This window comes from Acartia tonsa, chromosome 9, assembly GCF_053477335.1.
Source record: "Acartia tonsa isolate MP-2025a chromosome 9, ASM5347733v1, whole genome shotgun sequence".
In the NCBI taxonomy this organism is placed as follows: Eukaryota; Metazoa; Arthropoda; class Copepoda; order Calanoida; family Acartiidae; genus Acartia; species Acartia tonsa.
In genome coordinates this window covers 38,304,601-38,326,787 of record NC_137268.1, presented here as the reverse complement: position 1 = coordinate 38,326,787, position 22,187 = coordinate 38,304,601, and the positions used below count along the sequence as shown (strand labels likewise).

Genomic DNA, 22,187 nt, shown 5'->3' with positions numbered 1-22,187 from the left:
GTTACGTACAAATACTGCCAAAGTAATTATAGAGTAGCTTTCAATAAAGAATAAAAAACTAAATTTTTGGTATACGTAAAGTATTAAGATATGTATATTTCTTTCAGATTAGTGGCGGGCGATATATACGGCAGGGTCTATGTTTGGCGGTTTCCAGCCAATATCACGGAGGCGGCAACCAAGAACAAAACCGCCTTTGAGGCGTTGGCCTTCCAACGCCTCTAGTCTGTCGTGGGGCGTAGCGTGGCGAGCTTGTGTATGTGTGTGGCAGGGCGATACGATAGTTGCTGCGCCGAGACTGGGGGCGCAACAAACTTTCAAACAAAACTTAATAATAATAAAATCACAATTATTACTTTTATGTTTACATATACAATATTCAATTCATTATTTTTTTTTATATAATTGTATTGTTTGAAAAATAAAATATTAAACAGATTTTTTTTTCGAAAAAAATCTTTCTATTTTCATTTCATATTGAAAAAAATCAATGAAAATGACTCATTTTTTATGGTGATTTAGGATAAAGATGATCTAATAATGAGCCAACATATCATCAAAAGTATCATTCATCTCATCAGAGGACTTCTTAATCTTGAGTTTCTCTCTGTAGATCTCGTCTTCGATATCGTTGATTCTGTGGTTCAGCTTGGCGATGTTCATCTCACCATACTCGAACCTAGATTCATATGTCTTAGTCAAAAAATTAAAGTAAAAGAATAGAGGGGGCAAGAGCTATATGTAACTCTGCCCACAGATATAGATACTTTTTTTTCTATCTAATTTAACAGATTGTTTTTTCCTCGGCTAAATAATCGTGTGATCTCTTTTTTGTGGTGCTACAAAATTGACAACTCAATATCAATATTTATTTTTCACATATGATTATAGACAGCTTTCAAATGAAAAAATGTTAAAATGAAAACCAGGTTTGTTAGCCCGAGGGGCCGAAGGCCCGAGCTATCAAAACTAGAATTAGTTTAAAGATTTTTATTTTAATATTTGTGAAAAATCGTATGTAATTCGATGCTATACGTGCTTTTTCAGTATGGCTGAGAAGCGGTTTTAATCCAGCGTATAGCAATAGGTCTCGAGAGTCAATTTTAGTAAAGTAAAGTAAAGCAATGTCTGTCTGAAGCTTAGATTCTAAGTAACAACTGAACCAATTAAGCCCTACTTTTCTGAGCAAGTGGTACTGTGGTATTCGGCAACCGTGAGCCATGCCTATGGCAACCCTGACCGGGGTTCGGGGAAGGGCCAAAGGCCCTCCCCCGAGTCCTGGGGAAGGGGTCTGCCGACCCCCTCCCTATGCCTAAAATTAATGATTGATTCTGACAGCCTTATTATGGTTAAGCTGTATTGTTAATTCCCCCCACCCTTTCCAGGGATGGGGGATCATTATTGCCCAAACTGACTATTGTATATGTATTATATTGCTTTTATTTATGATTATTTATTCCTATCTGTGTAGCTATTGTTTGTTGTATATAACTTTAGTAATCCTTAGACCTTCAATAAAGGAACAACTGAATAGATCCTGTTTATTATTTAGTGATTGCTAGAGAAGCGTAGCTTCTCTAAAGTATAGGTGACCACGTCTGTTCACACTGCCGTAGTCATTTGAACTCTGGTGTCTGCCATTCATCCTCGGCGGATACCACAACTTTTAATGACAGCTGTGTGAGATTACGGCAAACCACAAGTGTAGAGCAGACGCGCAGCTGAGGCTAAGGTACTCCCAGCAGTGAAACTGGCAAAACTGACACAAGCAACCTGAATTACCCACCCTGGATAGCAAGGTCTAACTCTGCATCCGGCAGTTGTGGAAGCGAAATCTAGCGAGATTGGATGAGAGACTGCGGAGAGCAGCGAAACTTGACGGAGAACCGCGAGAAGCGCCGACATCTAACGGAGAATTGAGCGCTCAAGGGCTGAAACAGGCCTGCGGACGGGCTGAAACAGGCCAACTAAGTGTAAACGGCTGAAAATAGGCCAACATTTACTGCAAGAGATAGCAGGATTCGAACCAGCGGCGCTGCAGGACGGGACATTCCCTGCCGCCACCAGCCGGATTCGGATACACGGCGCTGCAGGACGGGACATTCCCTGCCGCCGACAGACTGAAACAAGCCAAGGATTCGAACCAGCGGCGCTGCAGGACGGGACATTCCCTGCCGCCACCAGCTGGATTCGGATACACGGCGCTGCAGGACGGGACATTCCCTGCCGCCGACAGGCTGAAACACGCCAAATAGCTGCGAGCTGCGAGCCAACATACGAGTGTAGTGTACCAAGCAGAGGAAACTACGTCAACTCCAAGTATTCTGAGAGGCTACAGCGCAGCCACCCATCTAGAAAAGCAGATATTATATCACATTTTAGGGATTACCACCCTAGTGTGAAGGCTGAACAATAGATTTATGAGCAAGGATTGGTAAACAATTTGTTGTGTATTGTGATAAAACTAAAAATAGAACAGGCTTGGTAAGCAAATCTGCTGTGTATTGTGATAAGGCCAAAAATAGAATCTAGATGTAATATAACAATGCATTGATAAACAATCTAACCACCCAAGCCTCCAGCACAACAAATACACCCCTTATTCCAGAGGAAAGGGAGGGGCCCACCATCCATTGAGGAAAATACAATCGAGGTGACATAACAATAAGCCCAGGATTAAGGTAAAGGGCACAATTACCTCACCACACAGTTACCTCAAACCCACAGCACTCCCCCCTCTCCACAGGGGGAAACGGACGGTTTTACCCCGTCCCCTCACGCGCTTCCCCCCTCCTACCCACACTTGACTAAGTCCGCCCACGGTGTGGAGATAGCGACCGGGAGAACAGAGCGCCATTTACGGGTCGCGCAGCAGAGTTCGGGACGTATAACAAAATTCAACGGACAAATAAGACAAAGCGGACCAATGAGAGAGCGGGTTGAGGGATAAGTGCGCGTTTTACCTGTGTGCGCGGATTTGACGGTGCGTAAGCGCGTTGCAAGGAAAGGATATTTCACGCACACACACACACCGGAGCGGAGCTACTCCATAGCATCTAACAGAGATATTTTTAGAAAACAAGACTTACAAACTTCTCCCTCCTATCTATAGTGTGATAAGGGAAAACCCAATCAGTTCCTGACAGCAGTTCAGACCCTCAACAGCTATCTACCCCTACCAGCCTACTCTACAACTCAGAAAAAAACTAGTGACAAGTACATCTAAGTTACATCTTTGTAGTTAAACTACCAACCTAGTGATAAACAGTGTTGGCTGCTAGGCTAGAAAGCCTCAAGTGTAAACCATTTATAGTATTGACTTAAAACTTCGTGTCCCGCCGCTGAACCGTTGACCCGATGGAGCAGCCGCCAGCGCCAGGAGGCGACCAAGCCCAAGGATGGCTCCAGGATGACCCCCAACCGGCTCCAGCCGAGTACCGCAAGCTGATGCTGAGTAACCTGCCGGAGTATAGAGGACCGCCCAAGCAATCCTGGAGTTCCCACATCCGCAGACTCGAGATGTCATGGGCGGCTTACCGCGTGCCTCCCCATGACACACTAAACCGCCGCAACGCCCTTTTACTGTCACTGGTGGGGAAAGCGGCGGAGATGGCCTCTTATCTGTTTGGCGAGGCAGGCCAAGCCTTGACATACGAACAAGTCAAGGCCGAGTGTGAAATGTTATTTCGTCCAGCCTTTGAATCCCAGACTTTGAAGCAAGCCTTCAGGGATTACAGGCAACACTCGACAGAACCTATACAAGCATACATATCCACAAAGTGTGCCTTGTATAGGGAGGCCTACAGCCATGAGGACCTTGAATTGTTGATAGACGAATTAAATCGTGGCATTCGTAACGCTAATGTGACACGTGAAATGATGAGTCATGAGATCGCCTCGGTACCTGAGTACACGAGGCGAGCCATGTTCACCGTCACAATGATTACCAAGCAGCTGAAGGAGGGTGTGTGCCTAGTGGACGCCACCGACGGGCTCACGGGATCAGCCAGCGTCCAGTTGCCCCACTACGACGAGTCGGAGCCAATGGAGATTGGCGCCTTGGCTCCGGGTCTCCACCAGATGGGGAAGGTCGCCCCAGATGACAAGACTTCAGGCCGCTGTTTCCGCTGCCAAGGGAAAGGCCACCGAGCCCGAGACTGTCCGACGCCTATGGAAGTCAGCCTAGAAGAGAGACGCACCCAGCCACGCCGTGACCGTCCTGCCAAGTGCGACCGTTGCCACTATGCCGGCCATACGGCGGCCGAGTGCAGAGCCGACTGGGACCAGGTAGCCGGCCGGAGGCGCACTGCAGACAAGGGCGCTCCCCCAGGAAAGCCCAGCAGAGTAGCCAACATGGAAGGGAGCGCGCCCCCAGCAACACCGCAGCAAGCAGCCGCCCCCAACGCAGCGGGCCGAGCCGACGGGATGCCGCAGTTTGGAACCGTCCCAGCTAGAATCAACGTACTGGGAGGAGCGGCTGAACCCAACCGGGTTGGCCTGGGCTTCAGCCTCAACCACCTGGGGCCGGAGTTTGTGCAGCCCAACAACATCGCCGAGCCAGAAGTCCTGAGGCCCCAGCCCTTCAGCCTAAACATGATGGGGCCTGCCTGACCGAGCCTACCCAGCAAGAGTGGAGGGGCGCTACCCAGCGTCACTGAGACGGTGTACGGAGAGGCCCTGGCGGCCGTTGAACGAGAGAGGCAGGAGGCGCTAACCAGCGCATCAGAGTCGATGTATGGGGCGCCACCCGGCGCCGCCACCTGCGATGACTGGGGGGTGCTATCCAGCGCCCCCACCCTGGTGCCTGGGGCGACAACCGTCGCCGCCACCGAGATACCTGGATCCTGGAACGAGCCAGCAGTCCCAGAGGAAGGGGTGACACCCGTCACCCCCAGTCAGTCAGCGCCACCAGCCCGTAGGGAGAGCCCAGCCATACACCATCCAGCGCCCACTGCCAGCCGAGGGAACCCAGCTGCCCATCACTTCCAGTCGAGCCAGGATAAGTTAAATTTGACAAATGTATTGTATCCAAATTATTGTAACCCCCCAACCTTGCCTGTGCCTCCTGCACCAGAGGCTGGGGAGATTGAAATTTGGGGATATAAGGACTTGCCTGTGCCACATGCACCTGAGTTCCTAGGGCAGGGGAGGGACGTAATTCAGGGCGAGCCTGTGCCACACGCACTTCAGCCCCATGCCACTGGGCATGCCATGGACAAGGGAAGGGACCCCTTGGGGCTAGGGGAGCCGACACCCAGGCAGGCGCCAGTCGCCTGTCAGTCTGTCATTGGGGAGGGTATCGGGATGCCCCGGGCACCCAAAGATAATGCTCAATGGAAATTTGTATCTAGCCAGGAGCAACCCAGCCGTGTCCAGCCCCAAGAAGCAGCCGTGGCCCGAGCCGAAGATCCCCAGCCGCGTGTGCGAGGTAGATGGCTGTCTGGTAGCTTCTCACACTGGTGGATGGTTCTGTGGGGACTACTGTTTGCAGCCGTGTGGCCTACAACTAGCTACGTCCTGGTAGGGTGGGACTGCGCCAACCCCACCCACGTCACAGCCTACAACAAGGAGAAGATGTGTAGCACGGAACCGCTACACCAGGAGGTGCCCCTGGGCCACGAGGTACATGTCCTGCAGCAAGTTAAGATTAGGGAAACAACAGGATATAGTTGTCAGCTCACCGTGTCCCAGTGGACATTTAGGTGTGGGGTATGGGGTCACCTCAAGGTGACCTCGGTCCCCACCCTCATGAGGCCAACCAAGATTGATCCAGAAACGTGCCGAGACCTGGCCAGGAACCGAGTCTACACGCTGCCAGGCAAGACCCAGCCACTGACGTTCCAGCTGAACCATCCCCTGTTCTTCACCCTCGACATGGTGGGCGCCTTGGTCAACAGCCCCGAGGGGGTGGGTTGTGAAGGGGAGGACGTCCATTTCGAGGGCCAGCTGTACCGCAATGAATTAGTGCTCCAGGAACGACGGCTGCTGGTCAAGGAAGAGACCTACGTAGTAGAGGATGGACGGGTGGAGTCCCAATCTGACCACCTGACCCTAGAATGTCCCCATTCTGAGCTGTCTTGCATTACTGGGGAAGCCACCTACGTGTGGGACCACCTGGGGAGAGATTGCCCCTTGGGGCTGATCCGCAGCCTCCAGCCTAGCCTAGTGATGGATGCGTTCCTGGTTGACCATCAAGCCCAGTTCTTCATCAACATGACCACCCCCACCTCAATAGTGAACTGCGACTTTGAGGCCCATGCCACCAACCACCCAGCATTGTTCGTGGCAGCTGACCCGGCCGCGGCAGCGCTGCCCAGAGTATCGGCCAGGGATGTGGATGTCCCCCTGCAGGCCCAGATACATGCAGGCTACATTGGATTTACCCTGGAGACACGCATGAAAAGCACAGCGGCAGAAGAAGTAGCGGCCAATTGCTGGAAGCTCCAGCAACTAGACCCGGCTCACCCGGTGCGTGTCCAGGGGAGCACGTTCTCTGTGCTGAGGGGAGATGTCCTGCTCCAGCTTACCTGCCAACGCAACAAATATGTTGTCCGTGAGAGCAATGAATGTTGGGATAAAGTACCAGTGGAACCCACAGGATTCGTAGACGCCGTGACAAGGGTGTATAGCGGCCACGCCACCAAGATTCCTTGCTCCTCCACCTACCCCCTAACTGTGCACGCGGAGGAAGGCTGGATAGAGCTAACCCCCGCACCTAAGAAGAGGCCACCCCCGCTGGATACGCCCAAGCAGCTGCTGACAGAACCCTTGGATGACTTTAGTTCGGGAGGCTTGTATTTGCAGGCTGAGCTGAACGACTGGCAGCAGCTGCTATCGTTCCCAGCGTATAAAGCCGCCATGCTGACCGGCCTGTCTTATGGCTCATGCGTTCAGCAAGGTAGCTGTTCGGCCACCGGAGACCATGGGATCGTGTCCTACAATATCGACCGACTGGCGGATGAAGGAAAGGCCGCCCTGGATGTCTGGGCTGGGTTCAGACAAACTATTCACGAGTGGGGAGATGGCGCAGCCATACTGTGTTTGCTGTTGTTGATCCTCAAACTGCTGGGGGATTTAACCATCATTTCCCTGGCAGCCGCACAAGGAGGTGTACGGGCCGCCATGAATGCGATGTCACAAGTGTTCCTGTACCATCCAACCTTGTACAGGAAGGCCTTGGCCAGAGCCCGACTCACCCATGCCAAGTCCCGGGACTTTTCAGTAGACTGGGATGCCATTCCTATCGGCCGGGAAGCAGCCGAGGAAATGGTGTCCATGCAATCAGCTGATAGCGGGCATGACCGCCCAGGCAGGCCTGGACCACCCTCTGGAAAGCCCCGCGGCCCCTCGGGAGGCCAGGCTGTCGCTCAGACGGTCAACTTGGTAGCCAGTGCCCCAGCCGCTGCCAACAACAACCAGAATGCCCCGTTACTGACCGGCCCCGCAGCGGCTGTGCCCCACGCCAACCTGACACCTGCTGGCGCCGAGCTACGTGTCCAACCAAAGCCAGCCTCTACCTTCTATCCCACGTTGGGAGCCCATCAGCCCTGAAAATCACCACTAGGATTCCATTGAATCATTATCGTTGTATATATATCTTAGCCCTAAGGAGCGGGCCGAAGGCCTCAACCACTGTCGGAAGTCTGGCAGGGAGACCCCCTCCCAGCCTTCCGAGGGGAGAGTTGTGGTATTCGGCAACCGTGAGCCATGCCTATGGCAACCCTGACCGGGGTTCGGGGAAGGGCCAAAGGCCCTCCCCCGAGTCCTGGGGAAGGGGTCTGCCGACCCCCTCCCTATGCCTAAAATTAATGATTGATTCTGACAGCCTTATTATGGTTAAGCTGTATTGTTAATTCCCCCCACCCTTTCCAGGGATGGGGGATCATTATTGCCCAAACTGACTATTGTATATGTATTATATTGCTTTTATTTATGATTATTTATTCCTATCTGTGTAGCTATTGTTTGTTGTATATAACTTTAGTAATCCTTAGACCTTCAATAAAGGAACAACTGAATAGATCCTGTTTATTATTTAGTGATTGCTAGAGAAGCGTAGCTTCTCTATAGTATAGGTGTCCACGTCTGTTCACACTGCCGTAGTCATTTGAACTCTGGTGTCTGCCATTCATCCTCGGCGGATACCACAGTACATCACACCTCCCTTGAAGAAGACATTGTAAAAAACTTGGGGAGGGTGGGGGGATAGAGAGTTCCCACTTCCTCTTCTAAGAACAAAGCTTTTCAAGAAAAAAATTCCTCTTAATAATTCTATTTCTTTTTTAAAGCAAATATGATAATTTATGGGGAGCCCAAATAACTTAAGGACAAAGTCCTAAAGGTTATGGGCCAAAATCTTTTTTGTGAATATAAAAAGCATTTCTAAATCATTTTAAATTTTTTTTCATTTTCATGACAATTATTTTTTTGTGTGTGAAACATATAGTAAATGCATAAATAAAGTATTGATGTATAATCCAGACAACAAGCGGCTTCTAGTGGCAGAGACCCTTTTCGTCTGCTAGCAAATTTTTTTTTGTAGGGACTTGGATGTTTTAATATTTCCTACACTTTTTTCTAATTACAAAGACCCAATACAAAATCGATCGAGACAGGGTCTCTGTCATGAGAGGAGAGTTTCATATAAATCATAACCCCCTATTCTTTTACTTTAATATACATATATTTAATATCATTGAGACACCACTTTTCTTATTATCTGTTTACTATCTATTTTTATTTTTTTCCCTTTCTGTCTTTTTTTTGATAATTAATTTCACTTGCATTCCTACTTCAATCAAAGTACAGAAAAACTTAATTTTTCCCCCCAAAAAATGCAAGACAAAAATTATAATTTTTTTATTTATGTAACGATAGTCGTTCGGAATACTTTAATTATTGAAAAGAGTCGTAACAAATATGCTTTGTATATGTTTGTTATATCTTGAATGGTAGATAGTAATTGCTTAAGATCCATATCTATTTTCGTCCTAACATTTATATGTGATATTTTTTAAATTTTAAAACAGTGATATTTGTTCGCAGATTACTAAGTGCTACATGGACTAATTCTATGATTTTTACAGGGGTCTAATGGGATAAGAATATGGCCGATAAATTGATGTACATTGTACATCCCCAATAATGATAAACAAAATTATCTTTTCTGTAGAGTAGAATTAGTGGTTAAAACGTTTGGACACTCAACTTATTGAACCAACCAATCAAAATTCAAAAAAAGTCCTAAAAGTTCTGAGGCCAACTAATAAGAAAGCGTAATAATGAAACTTTTGGGACAAGTGTAGTAAAAAATGTCCCCTTCCTCCCTGAGATTTTAAAAGCGAAGCTTTTCTATAATTAGGGTCGGTCCGTACGTCCGTCCGAGACAGATAGCTTTTATTCGTTAATTTAGGCATGTTAGAATTGTCCTATCGATTTCAAACTTTGCATGGTGATTCCTGTAGTAGTCAGGTACGATTTAGAAAGCGTAGCAACTTTATAATCATTACCAGAATATCCGTGCGTTCATTTTAAACATGTTGATTTTTCTACTCTTTTAACAACAAATTTTATGTGATCTAATTATACGTTTGATCTGAATTTTTGTATATTTATTCCTGGGACAACAACGAACAATATTATAAGCGAAGCAACTTTATAATCAAGTCCTAAAAATGTAAGTTTTTCCATAAACATTTGTCTTGTATCAAGCAGTTTTTCAACAAATTTATTTACAATTTTGCTTCGACTCTTATACTTTTATATTCTGATTATTCAGTTCAGACACTATACAAGTGTTAATGTCAATTTGTCCTACCGTTTCAGTGCTTCGCTTTTATGGATGTTGTTATCCTTGTTATTTTCTAAAACTGTAAAACGAAAATATGTTTCAGTGTATTTCAGAACCAGCGTACAAAAATATCTGATTTGTTGAAAATTTGTATGTTTTTATGCTGAAATTGTGTAACACTGTGTGCGACATAAAAAGGTGAAATGCTACGCCTATAAGTTACTTTGTCTCCAGATTAAATACTTCAAATATTTGCAACAGAGGTCACACACACAAACACACTCACACACATACACACATAGATCTATGCACAATGTCAATCAAAGACCAGGCCCAGCCCCTAGATTATATACTAAAAGTTAGGAAAATAAGAATCAAGTCGGGGATCTAAAGGGATAAGACAATGGTCGATAAATTGATGTGCATCTCCAAGGATGATGCACAAAATTACCCCTTCTGTAGATTAAAATTAGTTTTTAAAATGTTTAAACAATTAACTTAAAAAAACAACAAGTCAAAATTTCCTAAAGTTCCAAAAGTTGTTAAGCCAATGAATAAGAAAACGTTATTACAAAACTTTGGGGACTAGTGTAATAGACAGCCCTCTCTCTGTTCAAAAGGGGTGATTTATGATTGTGGGGGGGGGGGGGTTAATAGGTGATTAACGAAACCCTTCAATAAACATTGGGACAAAGATATTGCTTTTTACAAATCAAGTAAATTTGACATTTCACTTTCCCCCTAACAAATTTATCATATTTCATTTTATTCCTCTTACATTAAATTACCTCGAAAAATAAAATAAAAACTTGGAAGTTATTTTGGCCAATTGTTTAAAATTCTTTATTTTCAAGCTTTTACGTAACTAGAACTTGAATCAGCCCTGTGAAAACTGAAGAGTAAAGAATTTATGCTACAGAAACAATCACAATAATTTGCAATTCAAATAATTCAAGCCAGTCTTTTGTACCAGGGAGGGAAGGGAACATTGGGCTTTTTTACACTTGTCCCCAAAGTGTACTAACGTTTTCTAATTCGTTGGCTAAAAAACTGCTTTGGTGACAATTATTGAATTTTATTGGGTTGGTTTATAAAGTTGAGTGTCCAGTCGATGTAATCATTAATGGTAATTAACAGAAGGGGTAATTTTTTGTATCATCGTTGGGGATGTAAATCAATTTATCGGCCATTGTCTTATACCTTTAACTTCATACTTTTGTAATGAGAAATAAAAAAAGATATTGAATTATGAAATGTTTTTGGAACACTTTTCTTAAATTTTTGTAAGGCTTTTAATTCAATTATCATGACCCCAATTTATTTGCTCTTATTTTCACATGAAATGAATTTGGTTTATGCAATTGTGTTTAAAATTAAATTAAAAACATCAAATTTCTATAAATACTAATAAATGTATAAGTATAGATGTATATTCCAGACAACTACATGGATCAATTGGTGGTTGGGATCATTTTCGTCTGCTAGCAAATTGCATACTTAACCTGACATAACTCAAAAAGAGCAAACAAATTTTCTTTAATTAGAATTTTTAACTATTGATTTAAAAAAAAAATTATCATTAATTCTTTTTTTATCTTTTTTTTTTGCATAAATATGTACTTACTTGGCTTCAGCAGCCTTGTATTTAGCCTGCAGTTGGAGGATTTTATCCTTGAGTTTCTCCTCTCTCTCCAGAGCCTGTTCAGCAGATTTCTCCAGAGTCTTCATGTTCTCACCAACCTTCTCCAACTCACTCTCAACTTTCTACAGAAAATAATATAGTTAAATTTTTAAAATAATGTATTCAAAAATGCCTTTAGTAACAAATGAAAAAGCGTTGATTGTCTGAAAAATATATTCTTTTTGGCACTTAAAAAGTTACTTTTTGAAACTTAATCTCAAAAAATCTCCATTTTATTTAATATAAAAAACTATGTGTTTGCTATATTCTGGTGTATAAATGTATAGAGGAAATACATATGATACTTTCGAAAATACACCAAGAAAAACGTGCTACAAAACCTAAAAAAAAACATTGGACTGTAGTTCTACTAGATCACAAAGTTTAAAATTCGCCCCTGAAAGAATGGAAAACATATTTAAAAATTTCTATGCTAAAAGCATGATTTTTATCAAAACCCAGGGAGGCAAGGGACATGGACTGTAATTTTACTGGTACCCAATGTTTAATAAACATGTTTTCTTTTTGGTTGGCTTGAAAACTTTGAGTACTTCAACTATCCAACTATATATACCTTACATTACTCTCAGTAAGTTCAGCTCTGTCAATACCTCTCTACAACTATATGTACATTAAGATTACTCTCAGCAAGTGCAGCTCTGTCAATACCTCCCTTCAACTATACAACTATATGTACCTTAAGATTACTCTCAGCAAGTTCAGCTCTGTCAATACCTCTCTTCAACTCGCTCTCCTGCACGCCCAACTTTCTGTTCAATGAAAATATCCATTACATTGTTTATGAATATATAAGTGTGTTATAAAAAATTAGTTCCCTTTATATTGGTGGATTTTATACTTTAAAAGATATAAACTCCTTAAAATTAAATGAGCTGATAAAATTCTTATAACGATAATTAAACAAGCCACTCTGAAATTTATCATATATTTAGATACTAGCAGCTGCATCCCAAGCGTATAAGGGCTGATAATTCGATGAGAGGTGGTAGGAAAAAACCTAAAATCATCCCAAGTAATAAAAAAATTAAACCCCAAGTTAAACCTAAAAGTCCCTGCACCATTAGTAACACAAATAGGACAGATTTGTAACCTTAAACCATACGGGAACCCCCAAAGCAACCAAAAAAAAAACTTCTAGATGACCCAATCAATTAAGCGTTTTACTTCGCCCATAGCTTCTAGGTGCAATGGATAATATTTGTTAATAATGTAATGGATAACAATGTTCCTGCTCAATTCATCCAGTTTTTGTTCGCTGTCAGAGGCCATCTTGGAGGTGGCTCTCAGGTTTTTGTCAAGCTCCTCAATACTCACCTCATTACCCATACACTTGCTCTCAACACCCTAGACATTGAAAGGGATAGATAGATAGATGACAGAGTATAAGAAAATATAATAATATAAGGAGTTGGATGCATACAAAAAGGAAAATTAATAACTATACTAATAAATCATCCAAAAAATGAAGTAAAAAGATATCTGTCTGTGTGTGTGTGTGTGTGCGCCAAAGGATCTTACTAAACGCTGAACCGATATGATTCTCCTTTCCAATCTAGCATCTCACAGGTCCTGGGAAGGTTTAAAACTATTTTGCGTACCACTACCTTCCAAAGATAATCAACACTAAGAAAAAAATCCACAAAAAATTAGTTATTCATTATAAATAGGATATAAAAATGGGGTATTTGAATTAACCCAACCCCTCTAAAGTGCCCCTAGATGCCTCTAGGGGTGGGTGTAGCCTATACTTTGGTAGAAAGATATTCAATGTTTGAGAGATGAAGTAAAAATTTTCAAAAAGATAAAGAATCATATTTGTAGATAATAGAAAGGAAAAATCTGCAAATAGGAAGAAACTGATGGATGTCAAATAAATACATTGTAAGCACAAAAATTATATTTCTTTTATTGCATTAAAAGCATCCAGGGTTTTAGAGGGTTACGGCTATGGCCGATAAATTGATATACATCTCCAATTGTGATACACAAGACAACCCCTTTTGTAGCTTACAATTAGTGGTCAAACCATTTGGATACTCAATTGAATGAATCAACCATTCTAATTCACTTGAAGTCCCCATAGTTGTTATGAAAACAAATAAGAAAATGTTATTATACAACTTTAGGGACTAGTGTAATAAACAGCTCAATGTCCCCTCCCTCCCTGAAAAGCATCACATGATAAAAGAAATAAAGAAAAACATCAATAATGTGTATGCAATGACCATGAATTGCAATTTGAACAAGGATGACAAAATCATAAGAAAGGAAGGAAGTGTTAGAACCTAATAAGCAAAATATCAATTTGTAAGTCTAAACTAAATTGTACATATTTTTTGGCAAAATTGAGTAAATACAGGATACAGGAAAAAGAAAATACTTTTATCTATAAGGATTTAATTATAGAGATGCCTCGCTTATAATATTGTACTAACTTGTTGTCCAAAGAACGTTACTCCAAAAATCAAATGAATTAGATAATTACATCATATAAAAAGTTGTTGTACAATCAGCATATTTTAAATGGTAGTACTGACATTCTGGTAACTACTTGCTACGCTTCCTAAAACGCACTTAATTATTATGCGAAACATAATGCAAAGTTTGAAATCAAAAATATAATTCTAATATGTCTAGATTGACAAAAAGAGCTAACCGTTACGGACGGACGAACGGACCGACCCTTATTATAATAAGCTTTGCTTTTTGAAATTGATTTTTAATTTAATTTTTGTTGTTGTTTGCACTCTATTTATAATATTTACATTATATATATATATATATTCTACATTGATCAATTAAACTCGTGTTGGATTAATACTTCAAGTCAACACATATTTTTATGATATTTTTATTAAGCAGTGTAAAAATGTACGGTATTAACATAATACAGTGTGTTTTTTTTATGAGAACTTTTTTGAAAGCAATTTTATCCCACTTATAGTTATCAGAATTTATTTATTAATGGCTTATTTTCTTTGTTTTTTAAGGCAATTAATAGAACATTAAAAAAATATTTCAGTTTTTTAATTAAAAAGTACAGTAAAATCCAAAATTCAAACTTAGGTGACAACATCTAAAAATGGTTTTAGCGCATTTTTCTTATGTTTAAATCTTATACCCTTTGCAAGAATTTTTTTTTTGATTTTCAGTAGTTGACTTTGGAGGGCCAGTACTCCCTACCTGATTGAGATATGGCCTTCAAACTTTGATATATTCTAGTACATGTCCCCAATAGTATCTGTATCAATTTTTAGCTCTATATCTCAACTTTGAAGCGTTTTGCAGCCATTCTTGCAAAAGGTAGAACATAAGAAAAATGCGCTAAAACCATTTTTAGATGTTGACACCTAAGTTTTAAATTTTTACATTTTACTGTACTTTTTAGACTAAAACTATAATATTTGTTTGTTGTTTTATAAATTGCATTAAAAAACGAAGAAAATAAGCCATTAATCATTAATTTCTGATAACTATAAGTGGGGTAAAATTGCTTTCAAAAAAGTTCTCATAAAATAAAACACACTGTAGTTATTGTTTTAAAAAATTGGGGCTTATACCTTAACCTATTTCTTAACCACTGAACCCTCCCCTTATCTTTTTAACCCCTGCACGTTGGTCTAACCCTGAAGAGCCCTAACCTTTTTTTAACCTATCCTATAATTTTTTTAGGAGTATCTTTATTGGTGAAGAAGGGTAAACTAATAAAGAACTTTTGTGATTTTTTTAACCCATTCGTTACGAGCTCCCAAAGTTCAAAGTTTTGATTCACCGGGGTTCAACAAATTAGATTTTTTCAACATCACTCAACAGAATTCAAAAAGTAAGGTGTTAAATTGAAGATCTTATGATTTTTGTTCATAATGGCAATTTTTGTTGTCTTAAAACCAACTCATTTTTTCTAAAGCTTAAATTACTTCAAAATAAGAGATCGGCAAAAAAACGATTGCATATCTAAATTCTATGGATCATTATACATCTACTACGTACTAAAAGTACCGACTAGCTATTTTAAAAAATCACAAAAGTTAGTTCTTTCCTAACATTTTTAAGTTCACCCACCTTCCTAATTGCTTTGGAGGGGATATTCATCTCTGTAACACCTCCCCCCCCCCCACCCTTAAGAACATCCTTGCTTATGATGTATAAACCACGTAAAAGATGAAACTCACCTTAACAGACTTGAGTACGTTATCCGCCTCCTTGGAAGTGACGGCCAGCTTGGTCACTGTCTCTGCCAGAGCGGTCTCAGACTTCTTGGCCTCTTCCTCCATCAACATGATACGTCTAAATAATATTGGGATCGTAGAAAGAAAACGATGTATCGGGTATCGTCGACTTTTCACATACAGTAGCTTTTCTATTTTCTATTATTTCTTGATGAATTTGAGTATATATAGAATGCTTATTTTCCTATGAGTTCATATGTCCTTGTTTTAATCTTTAGCTTTGAGAAGTAACTTTATCCTATATAAGAAGGTGAAAAAAATAAGAAAGGTAGTATCCATAAGTAACAAGGTATGAAGAAATCATGGATGGACAAACGGACAAAGAAAGTTATAGAGCAGATGTCTAGTAGTCATAAGAAGATAAAGAAAAGGAGAGAATATGTGATTAATTAACAATATCAAATAACGAAACATTTCTAAAACAAATAGATATTTTTGCCCGACTGACACACAAAGTAAATTATTTACTGGTTGCTCTTTTGTTAAGAGATATTTTCGCTAACTAATTAGCAGTATATCCTTAATAGCAGCCATATTTTCCTCATAGCAATATAGACAGACAAATGGACATATAAAGTGAATCGTAGAGTAGATTCTCTAACAAAAAATTAGATTTAATTATTGACAAGAACGGTGATACGGAAAATGTCATGTGTGACATCATAAAAATACGCCTAAATCATTCTATTCTAATCACATGACACTCATTATCTCCAACAAGCATGTACCTGGACAAGGCGGCGACATCCGACTCGACCTCCTTGAACATCTTCTCCTTCTCCTCGAGAGACTCGGTGGCCTTGATCATCTTGTCGTTCGTCTCGTCAAATCCAATCTCCAGCTGTTGCACTTTCTTACCATAGTCACGGATGTCACAGTCAGCCTGATATACAGATAGATAGAGAGATGGTTACTTAGAATGTGTGAAAATTCAGGGATTTAAAGGGATAAGACAATAGCATATAAATTGATGTACATCCCCAATGTTAATACACACAATCACCCCTTTACGATTAGTGGTAGAAACGTGTGGATACTCAACTCAAAGATAAATAGATTGGTAAACAGATTAATAGTAGATAGATAGATAGATGTTCACCTTTTTAGCTGTTGCTGTGTACATCTTAGTCTGGCCCACGAACCTCCTGTTGGTTTGTAGCATAGATAGGTAGATAAACAGATAGTTTTATAGTTAGATAAATAGATTGATAGTAGATAGATAGATAGATGTTCACCTTTTCAGCTGTTGCTGTGTACAAATTAGTCTTGTTCACGAACCTCCTGTTGGTTTGTAGCATAGATAGATAGATAAACAGATAGTTTTATAGTTAGATAAATAGATTGATAGTAGATAGATAGATATGTAGATGTTCACCTTTTCAGCTGTAGCTGTGTACAATTACATCTTAGTCTGGTCCACGACCCTCCTGATGGTATTTACATAGATAGATAGATAAACAGATAGTTAAATAAATAAACCGATTGATGATAGATAGATAGATTTATACCTGATCAGCTGTGGCTGTGTACATCTTAGTCTGGTCCTCAAACCTCCTGATGGTGGCGTAGAGGGCCTCTGTCTCGCCCTTCAAGCTCTGCATCTTCTTTCTGATGGCGTCCATGGTGTTGAGATTTTATACTCACCTACAACAAAATTATTAAATAATGATATATGTATAGGTATAGATGTATAGACAACCACCTAGTCCAAATTGTTGGAGCCTTTTTGGAATGCTAGCTAATTGCTCTTTTGTATCGACTGGTCTGTGTTTCTATCTCCAACGCTATTGGCTGATATTCAAAGAGCCAATTGAAAGTCGGCAGTGTCCCCGACCCGTGGGTAGGGTTACATATTACTAGTGCCCCCTCTCTTCTTTTACTTTAATTGGTAGACCGTCGATTTTTTTTTCTACTTTACAAAGGCTCCCACATTATATTGAGAGAGGGGACTTAATGATGGTTGCAAATCGAAAACGAATGTTTTAATAATCTAGCCACCCGAATATTGCTTAAACCGACGAAGAAAATCTTTTTTTTTTTATCAATCCCTTTCCCAACTTGTCTAATTGACAACTAGCTAAACTAAAGAAGACTGCAGAGGGTGCCATGTTTACAAAAATATATCCTAAAATCAGAACAATATGAACAATCCTTTTTTTACTCTAGTGAATTTATACAAGGAAAAATACAATGGCCAATAAACAGATTAAAGTTAAAAGTAAACCTTTATCTTTAAACTTTCTCTTTATAATATTTTTAAAAAGAATGCTCTAACGACAAACAAGTTCTGCAAAATATAATTGCATTTTAGAAAGAAAATTGCACATTTTTTGACACAATTATACATTAAATCTCAAAGTCAAGTATAGTCACTCAAAACACCAATTTTTCATTTAACCTCAACACCCATTTTTTTAAGGGAGGAAAATAGACATTGAAAACTGGACGAGCAACTCTTTTTTTTCAAGGACTCGAAAAAATATTGAACTGCTAAGAGACACGAACAGGAATCTGAATCCAAACGGGCTACTCTGCACCCAACCTAACTCCACAGGTTCTCCTTCTCTTGCATTTTTAATTTTATAAATATGGGAATTTGGTTGTGTTTGTATTTTTATGATCCACTGCGTTATTTGAGGGATCTAGCCAAATGTAGCCAAATCTGCTTATGCAAATATAATTAGAGTGACATATCTGGACACAACAAAAATTAAAATAATTACTCAGTTACCTTCAAAAGGACACTATTATATTCTGAGGTGAATTCTTAAAAAATTTTTGCCTCACTAAAATCAGTGAGGCTCCCTAAAGAGGACACTATTATATTCTGAGGTGAATTCTTAAAAAAATTTTGCCTCACTAAAATCAGTGAGGCTCGCTAAAAGTTTAGAGAGATATTTTTGCCTCACTAAAATTTTAGTGAGGCAGAATTTTTTTTTTAATTCACCTCTGGTTTATATTTTAACGAGTAAAGTTCAATTTCTTAATCTCTTTATGTTTTAGTTTCATATTCAAAATAGCTAAACTACAATTTACAGGAGAGCTTATAAATGCTTATGCAATTTTGCTGAACCAACCCAAATCCAAACTTGTTTTGAATTTTAAAGGCATACTTTGCGCTAGTGCTCTGAGTCTGTAAAATAAAAGAATAATAAAATTAAATAAAGTTACATTAGGTTTAGTGCCCAAAGTCCAAGATTTTTTCCCATTTTCCCATCACTTTATCCCTGCCTCAAACAATTTTACATTTTACTTCTTTAATTTGAACTCTTGGAAGGAAAGGGGACAGGGGTACATAAAAGCAACACACTCACATTGTTGATAGAATGGAATTTAATTCCCTTAAGATTCAACCCAAATAACCTTGCGATAACCTAAACTGAGGTGGATTCTTTAAAAAATATGAAAAATCCTCCAAAATTGCATAAAAAATCTACAAAAGTAAAATAAAATCATAAAAGGGTTATTAACATAAGATTTTGTTTAATTTTTGTAGATTTTTAACGCGATTTTGGAGGATTTTCACAAAAACTTTTTAGCGAGTCTCAGTAATTTTTTTAAGTTTTTAAAGAATTCACCTCTGTATGAGGGAGCTAACCTAACATAACTCTATACCTTATCAAACAACCAACCCAATTAAATAGGTTATTTAGAAAATATATTCATTCTCATGTGGACCAAAGCCTTTGCTAAAAAAATCAAACTTGAAAGACTTTTTGACAAGTTTAAGCTATGTAAAACACATATTGCATGTGTAAAACTCTTTGATTAAAACGAAAAATGTACATTCCGTTTAAGGTCAGACTTTAAAAAAAAAACTTTGATTTTGTGAACTATTTAAATTATTTGAACAAAATTAACACTTGAAATACTCCTGTTAACCAAATAGACAAAACACTTAATAAGCTGAAAAGTTTTTTGTTGTTATTTAAGATCCCAAAAATGTCTACTTACATTTTATATGATAATAACATTTATATACAACAAGAATAACAACATTCATAACAATTCTCCAGAAAGAAGAAAATGCACGAACATAATAAAGTAAAAGTTAAATTCGAATTGTTAAGAGGAATCTTCACCTAAAAAAACCCAGAAAATAACGGACAAATGTGTATAAAAAATCGTAGAGTAACCGAAAGGTACGAAAATACAAACAAAAACTAATTTAAATATATACCTAAATGTATGAGTAATGAATGATGGAAAGATGGAGGACTTTGATGGAAGAAAAGAGAGAGAGGCTCTCACAACCTTCTCTGCTCGCACCTGAGTCGAATAGTTCCGACTAAACCTGTTTCCAGCTCACTTGACCGCTTCCATAGTAATGCCCCCCCTTCCCCTCTCCTCCTTTAGCCTATACACTCCTCATGTTGTGCTGGAGTATAAGGAAAGTTAAAGGTGAGATTTATATTTATAAAAGCTTATTTAGATTACACAAATGTAATTGAGAAAGTAGTAAAAAGTTTTTTTTGATTGAGGCTAAAGATCTCAGATTTTTTTTTATGGAAGTTAAATGATGCTGTCTAAAATGGTGCAAAAAATGGGGACAAATTTGAAATTGATTTGACGGGGCTGTTTATTTACGTCACAAGTGAGGGGAAAGAAAAGGGAAGGAGGAAAGAAACCCCCTAGAAAAGAGATGGGGGTATGACGTCACAGGCCAAAACAATTTGAAATTTGTCCCCATTTTTTGCACCATTTTAGACAGCATCAAGTTAAATAATATCTTTGGGTGCTTTTAGGCTTATTATCTGACCTCTTTAGAGACTAGAGGAGGCAATTAGTATTTTTTATTTAACAAAAAAGGGAGTTTACATTTCTTTTTCTGTGAACGTCAAAGACCTTTTTTCGTAAAAGGCTACAAGGAACTTTTTATTATGGACAATAGACTAATAATCATTGATTTCAAATGAATCTGAACCTCTTAAACTTTTCTTGTACTTTAACACAGCGTGATCCCCAAAAGCTTCCTTTTGTTCTTTTGACCGCATTCCCAACCCTTTCTTTTCTCCATACCTTTTTCAATGCACCGTTTTTTAAGCTTCTCTTTTAATTAGTTTTATCATGTATGACCCCAAACATTTTTTTGGTGTGCATTATAATTACAACTGTTTTAAGAAATAGTAAATTTAGGTTATCTCTGATTTCAAATAAAAGATAACTGAAAAATGATTTTTTTTCAGTGCTGTGCCTTAAACGGTGTTGCAGTAGAAACAATAGACTTCTTTCATTTTATAAGGAGTGGATGGAGGTATGCTTGTCCGTATGTGACGAGTAAGATCTAGAAAATCATTGGATCGATCTAATGCTAAGTATATGACCTAAGAAGGTTTGATTAAGGTGGGGGGAAGGAGGGAATTAACCTTCGTTCTTTTGAATTTGCCCCTGGTAGAAAGTAACCCCTCCCCTCCCCACAAAAAATTCCAACCCTCACTTCGTGTAAAATTATGTTATAAAATACTAACGGATGCGCCTTTAGCATTTAGGGTCTCTAGTGGCTGCAAGAAAAATATCTTAAAACCACATAAAGTTTAAATCTGAAAATATAATGACCTAAAACCAACACGGGACCTATGTGAAGCTTATCTTAAAATAGAAAAACATAATCAATTCAGTAGTAACTACTCAACAACTACTGAGTAGTTGTTGAGATCTTGAGCTTCAGAAAAAAACCTTACTACTTTATACAATAGGGTTGATGAAATTAAAGCAATATTTTTTTTCTTTTTTGCAAGAAAGTATGAATACTGAGTGTATTACTCTTTAAGTTTACTTTTTCCTACAATTTTATAAAGAACTTTTGTGCGGTATCCTGACATTTAAGCCAAAAAATAAATTTTAAATTTGTTGCTTTATTGTCTAAATTAAGTTTAATATTGTATATCTATTTGTTTATTCGATGAGTAATAAGGAGGACACTTTTGGTTTATTTGCTATCATTTGAAAAAAATGTATTTTTGAAAGAATTTCTTTTGCCCATTTATATAATACTAGCGGCTTCGCCCCTAGCCTCTAGGGGCTGTGCCCCCAGAGGTTTGATCAATCTAACTTTTCGTATTTTAAAATTTAAAAAACAATTTTAATAGAAAAATAAAAAAATTAAAATTTTTTTTTGGGGGGGGGATTCAATTTTAGTTTTAAAAAGAAATTATTTTTTTTTTGGGGGGGGGTATTTTTATTTTTGGGGGTGTTGGGGTTGTCCCACCCCCAAGAAAATAGCTATAAACCTTCCCGGGACCTATGAATGCTCCCCCGTAAAGAAGAACCCGATCGGTTTAGCGGTTAGCGAGATCCTTCGCTACAAACAAACAAACAAACAAACAGACTGACAGACATCGTTCTACTTTGTACTATAGATGAGAATAGTTAGTTTTCTTTGTTTCTGATTTTTCCCAAGTGTCTTTTTGATAATTCAACTTTACTGCAAATAATTAGGGTGGGTCATTTGTTTTTAGTTTTATAA

At 39.3% G+C, this 22,187-nt stretch overlaps 2 protein-coding genes across 2 annotated transcripts in view; one reads left to right on the top strand and one right to left on the bottom strand.

Annotated features, from left to right (window-relative positions):
* LOC145327531 (cytoplasmic dynein 2 intermediate chain 2) overlaps window positions 1-225 on the top strand; it is a 31,229-nt gene extending 31,004 nt beyond the window's left edge. The window contains exon 20 of the mRNA XM_080171076.1: window positions 108-225. Within this exon, the coding sequence (XP_080027202.1) occupies window positions 108-225 (118 nt within the window). The remainder of the gene's footprint in view (window positions 1-107) is intronic.
* On the bottom strand, window positions 64-20,048 carry LOC145328873 (uncharacterized). The gene is made up of 8 exons (XM_080172797.1): window positions 19,902-20,048; window positions 17,230-17,365; window positions 16,450-16,604; window positions 15,665-15,779; window positions 12,724-12,836; window positions 12,169-12,244; window positions 11,415-11,554; window positions 64-679 (listed from the first exon to the last, which is right to left on the bottom strand). The coding sequence occupies exons 2-8, from the start codon at window positions 17,341-17,343 to the stop codon at window positions 535-537; spliced, it is 858 nt and encodes a 285-aa protein (XP_080028923.1). The 5' UTR covers window positions 17,344-17,365; window positions 19,902-20,048; the 3' UTR covers window positions 64-534.
* Window positions 20,049-22,187: the final 2,139 nt, after the last annotated feature.

What these genes read in the sequence shown, in the direction of transcription:
- LOC145328873 (XM_080172797.1), bottom strand. Translation starts at nt 17,343, where the DNA reads ATGGACGCCATCAGAAAGAAGATGCAGAGCTTGAAGGGCGAGACAGAG. An exon ending in GATGTCGCCGCCTTGTCCAG is followed by an intron (nt 15,780 to 16,449) that starts GTACATGCTTGT and finishes AATATTATTTAG; the next exon opens with ACGTATCATGTTGATGGAGG. An exon ending in ACGTACTCAAGTCTGTTAAG is followed by an intron (nt 12,837 to 15,664) that starts GTGAGTTTCATC and finishes TTCAATGTCTAG; the next exon opens with GGTGTTGAGAGCAAGTGTAT.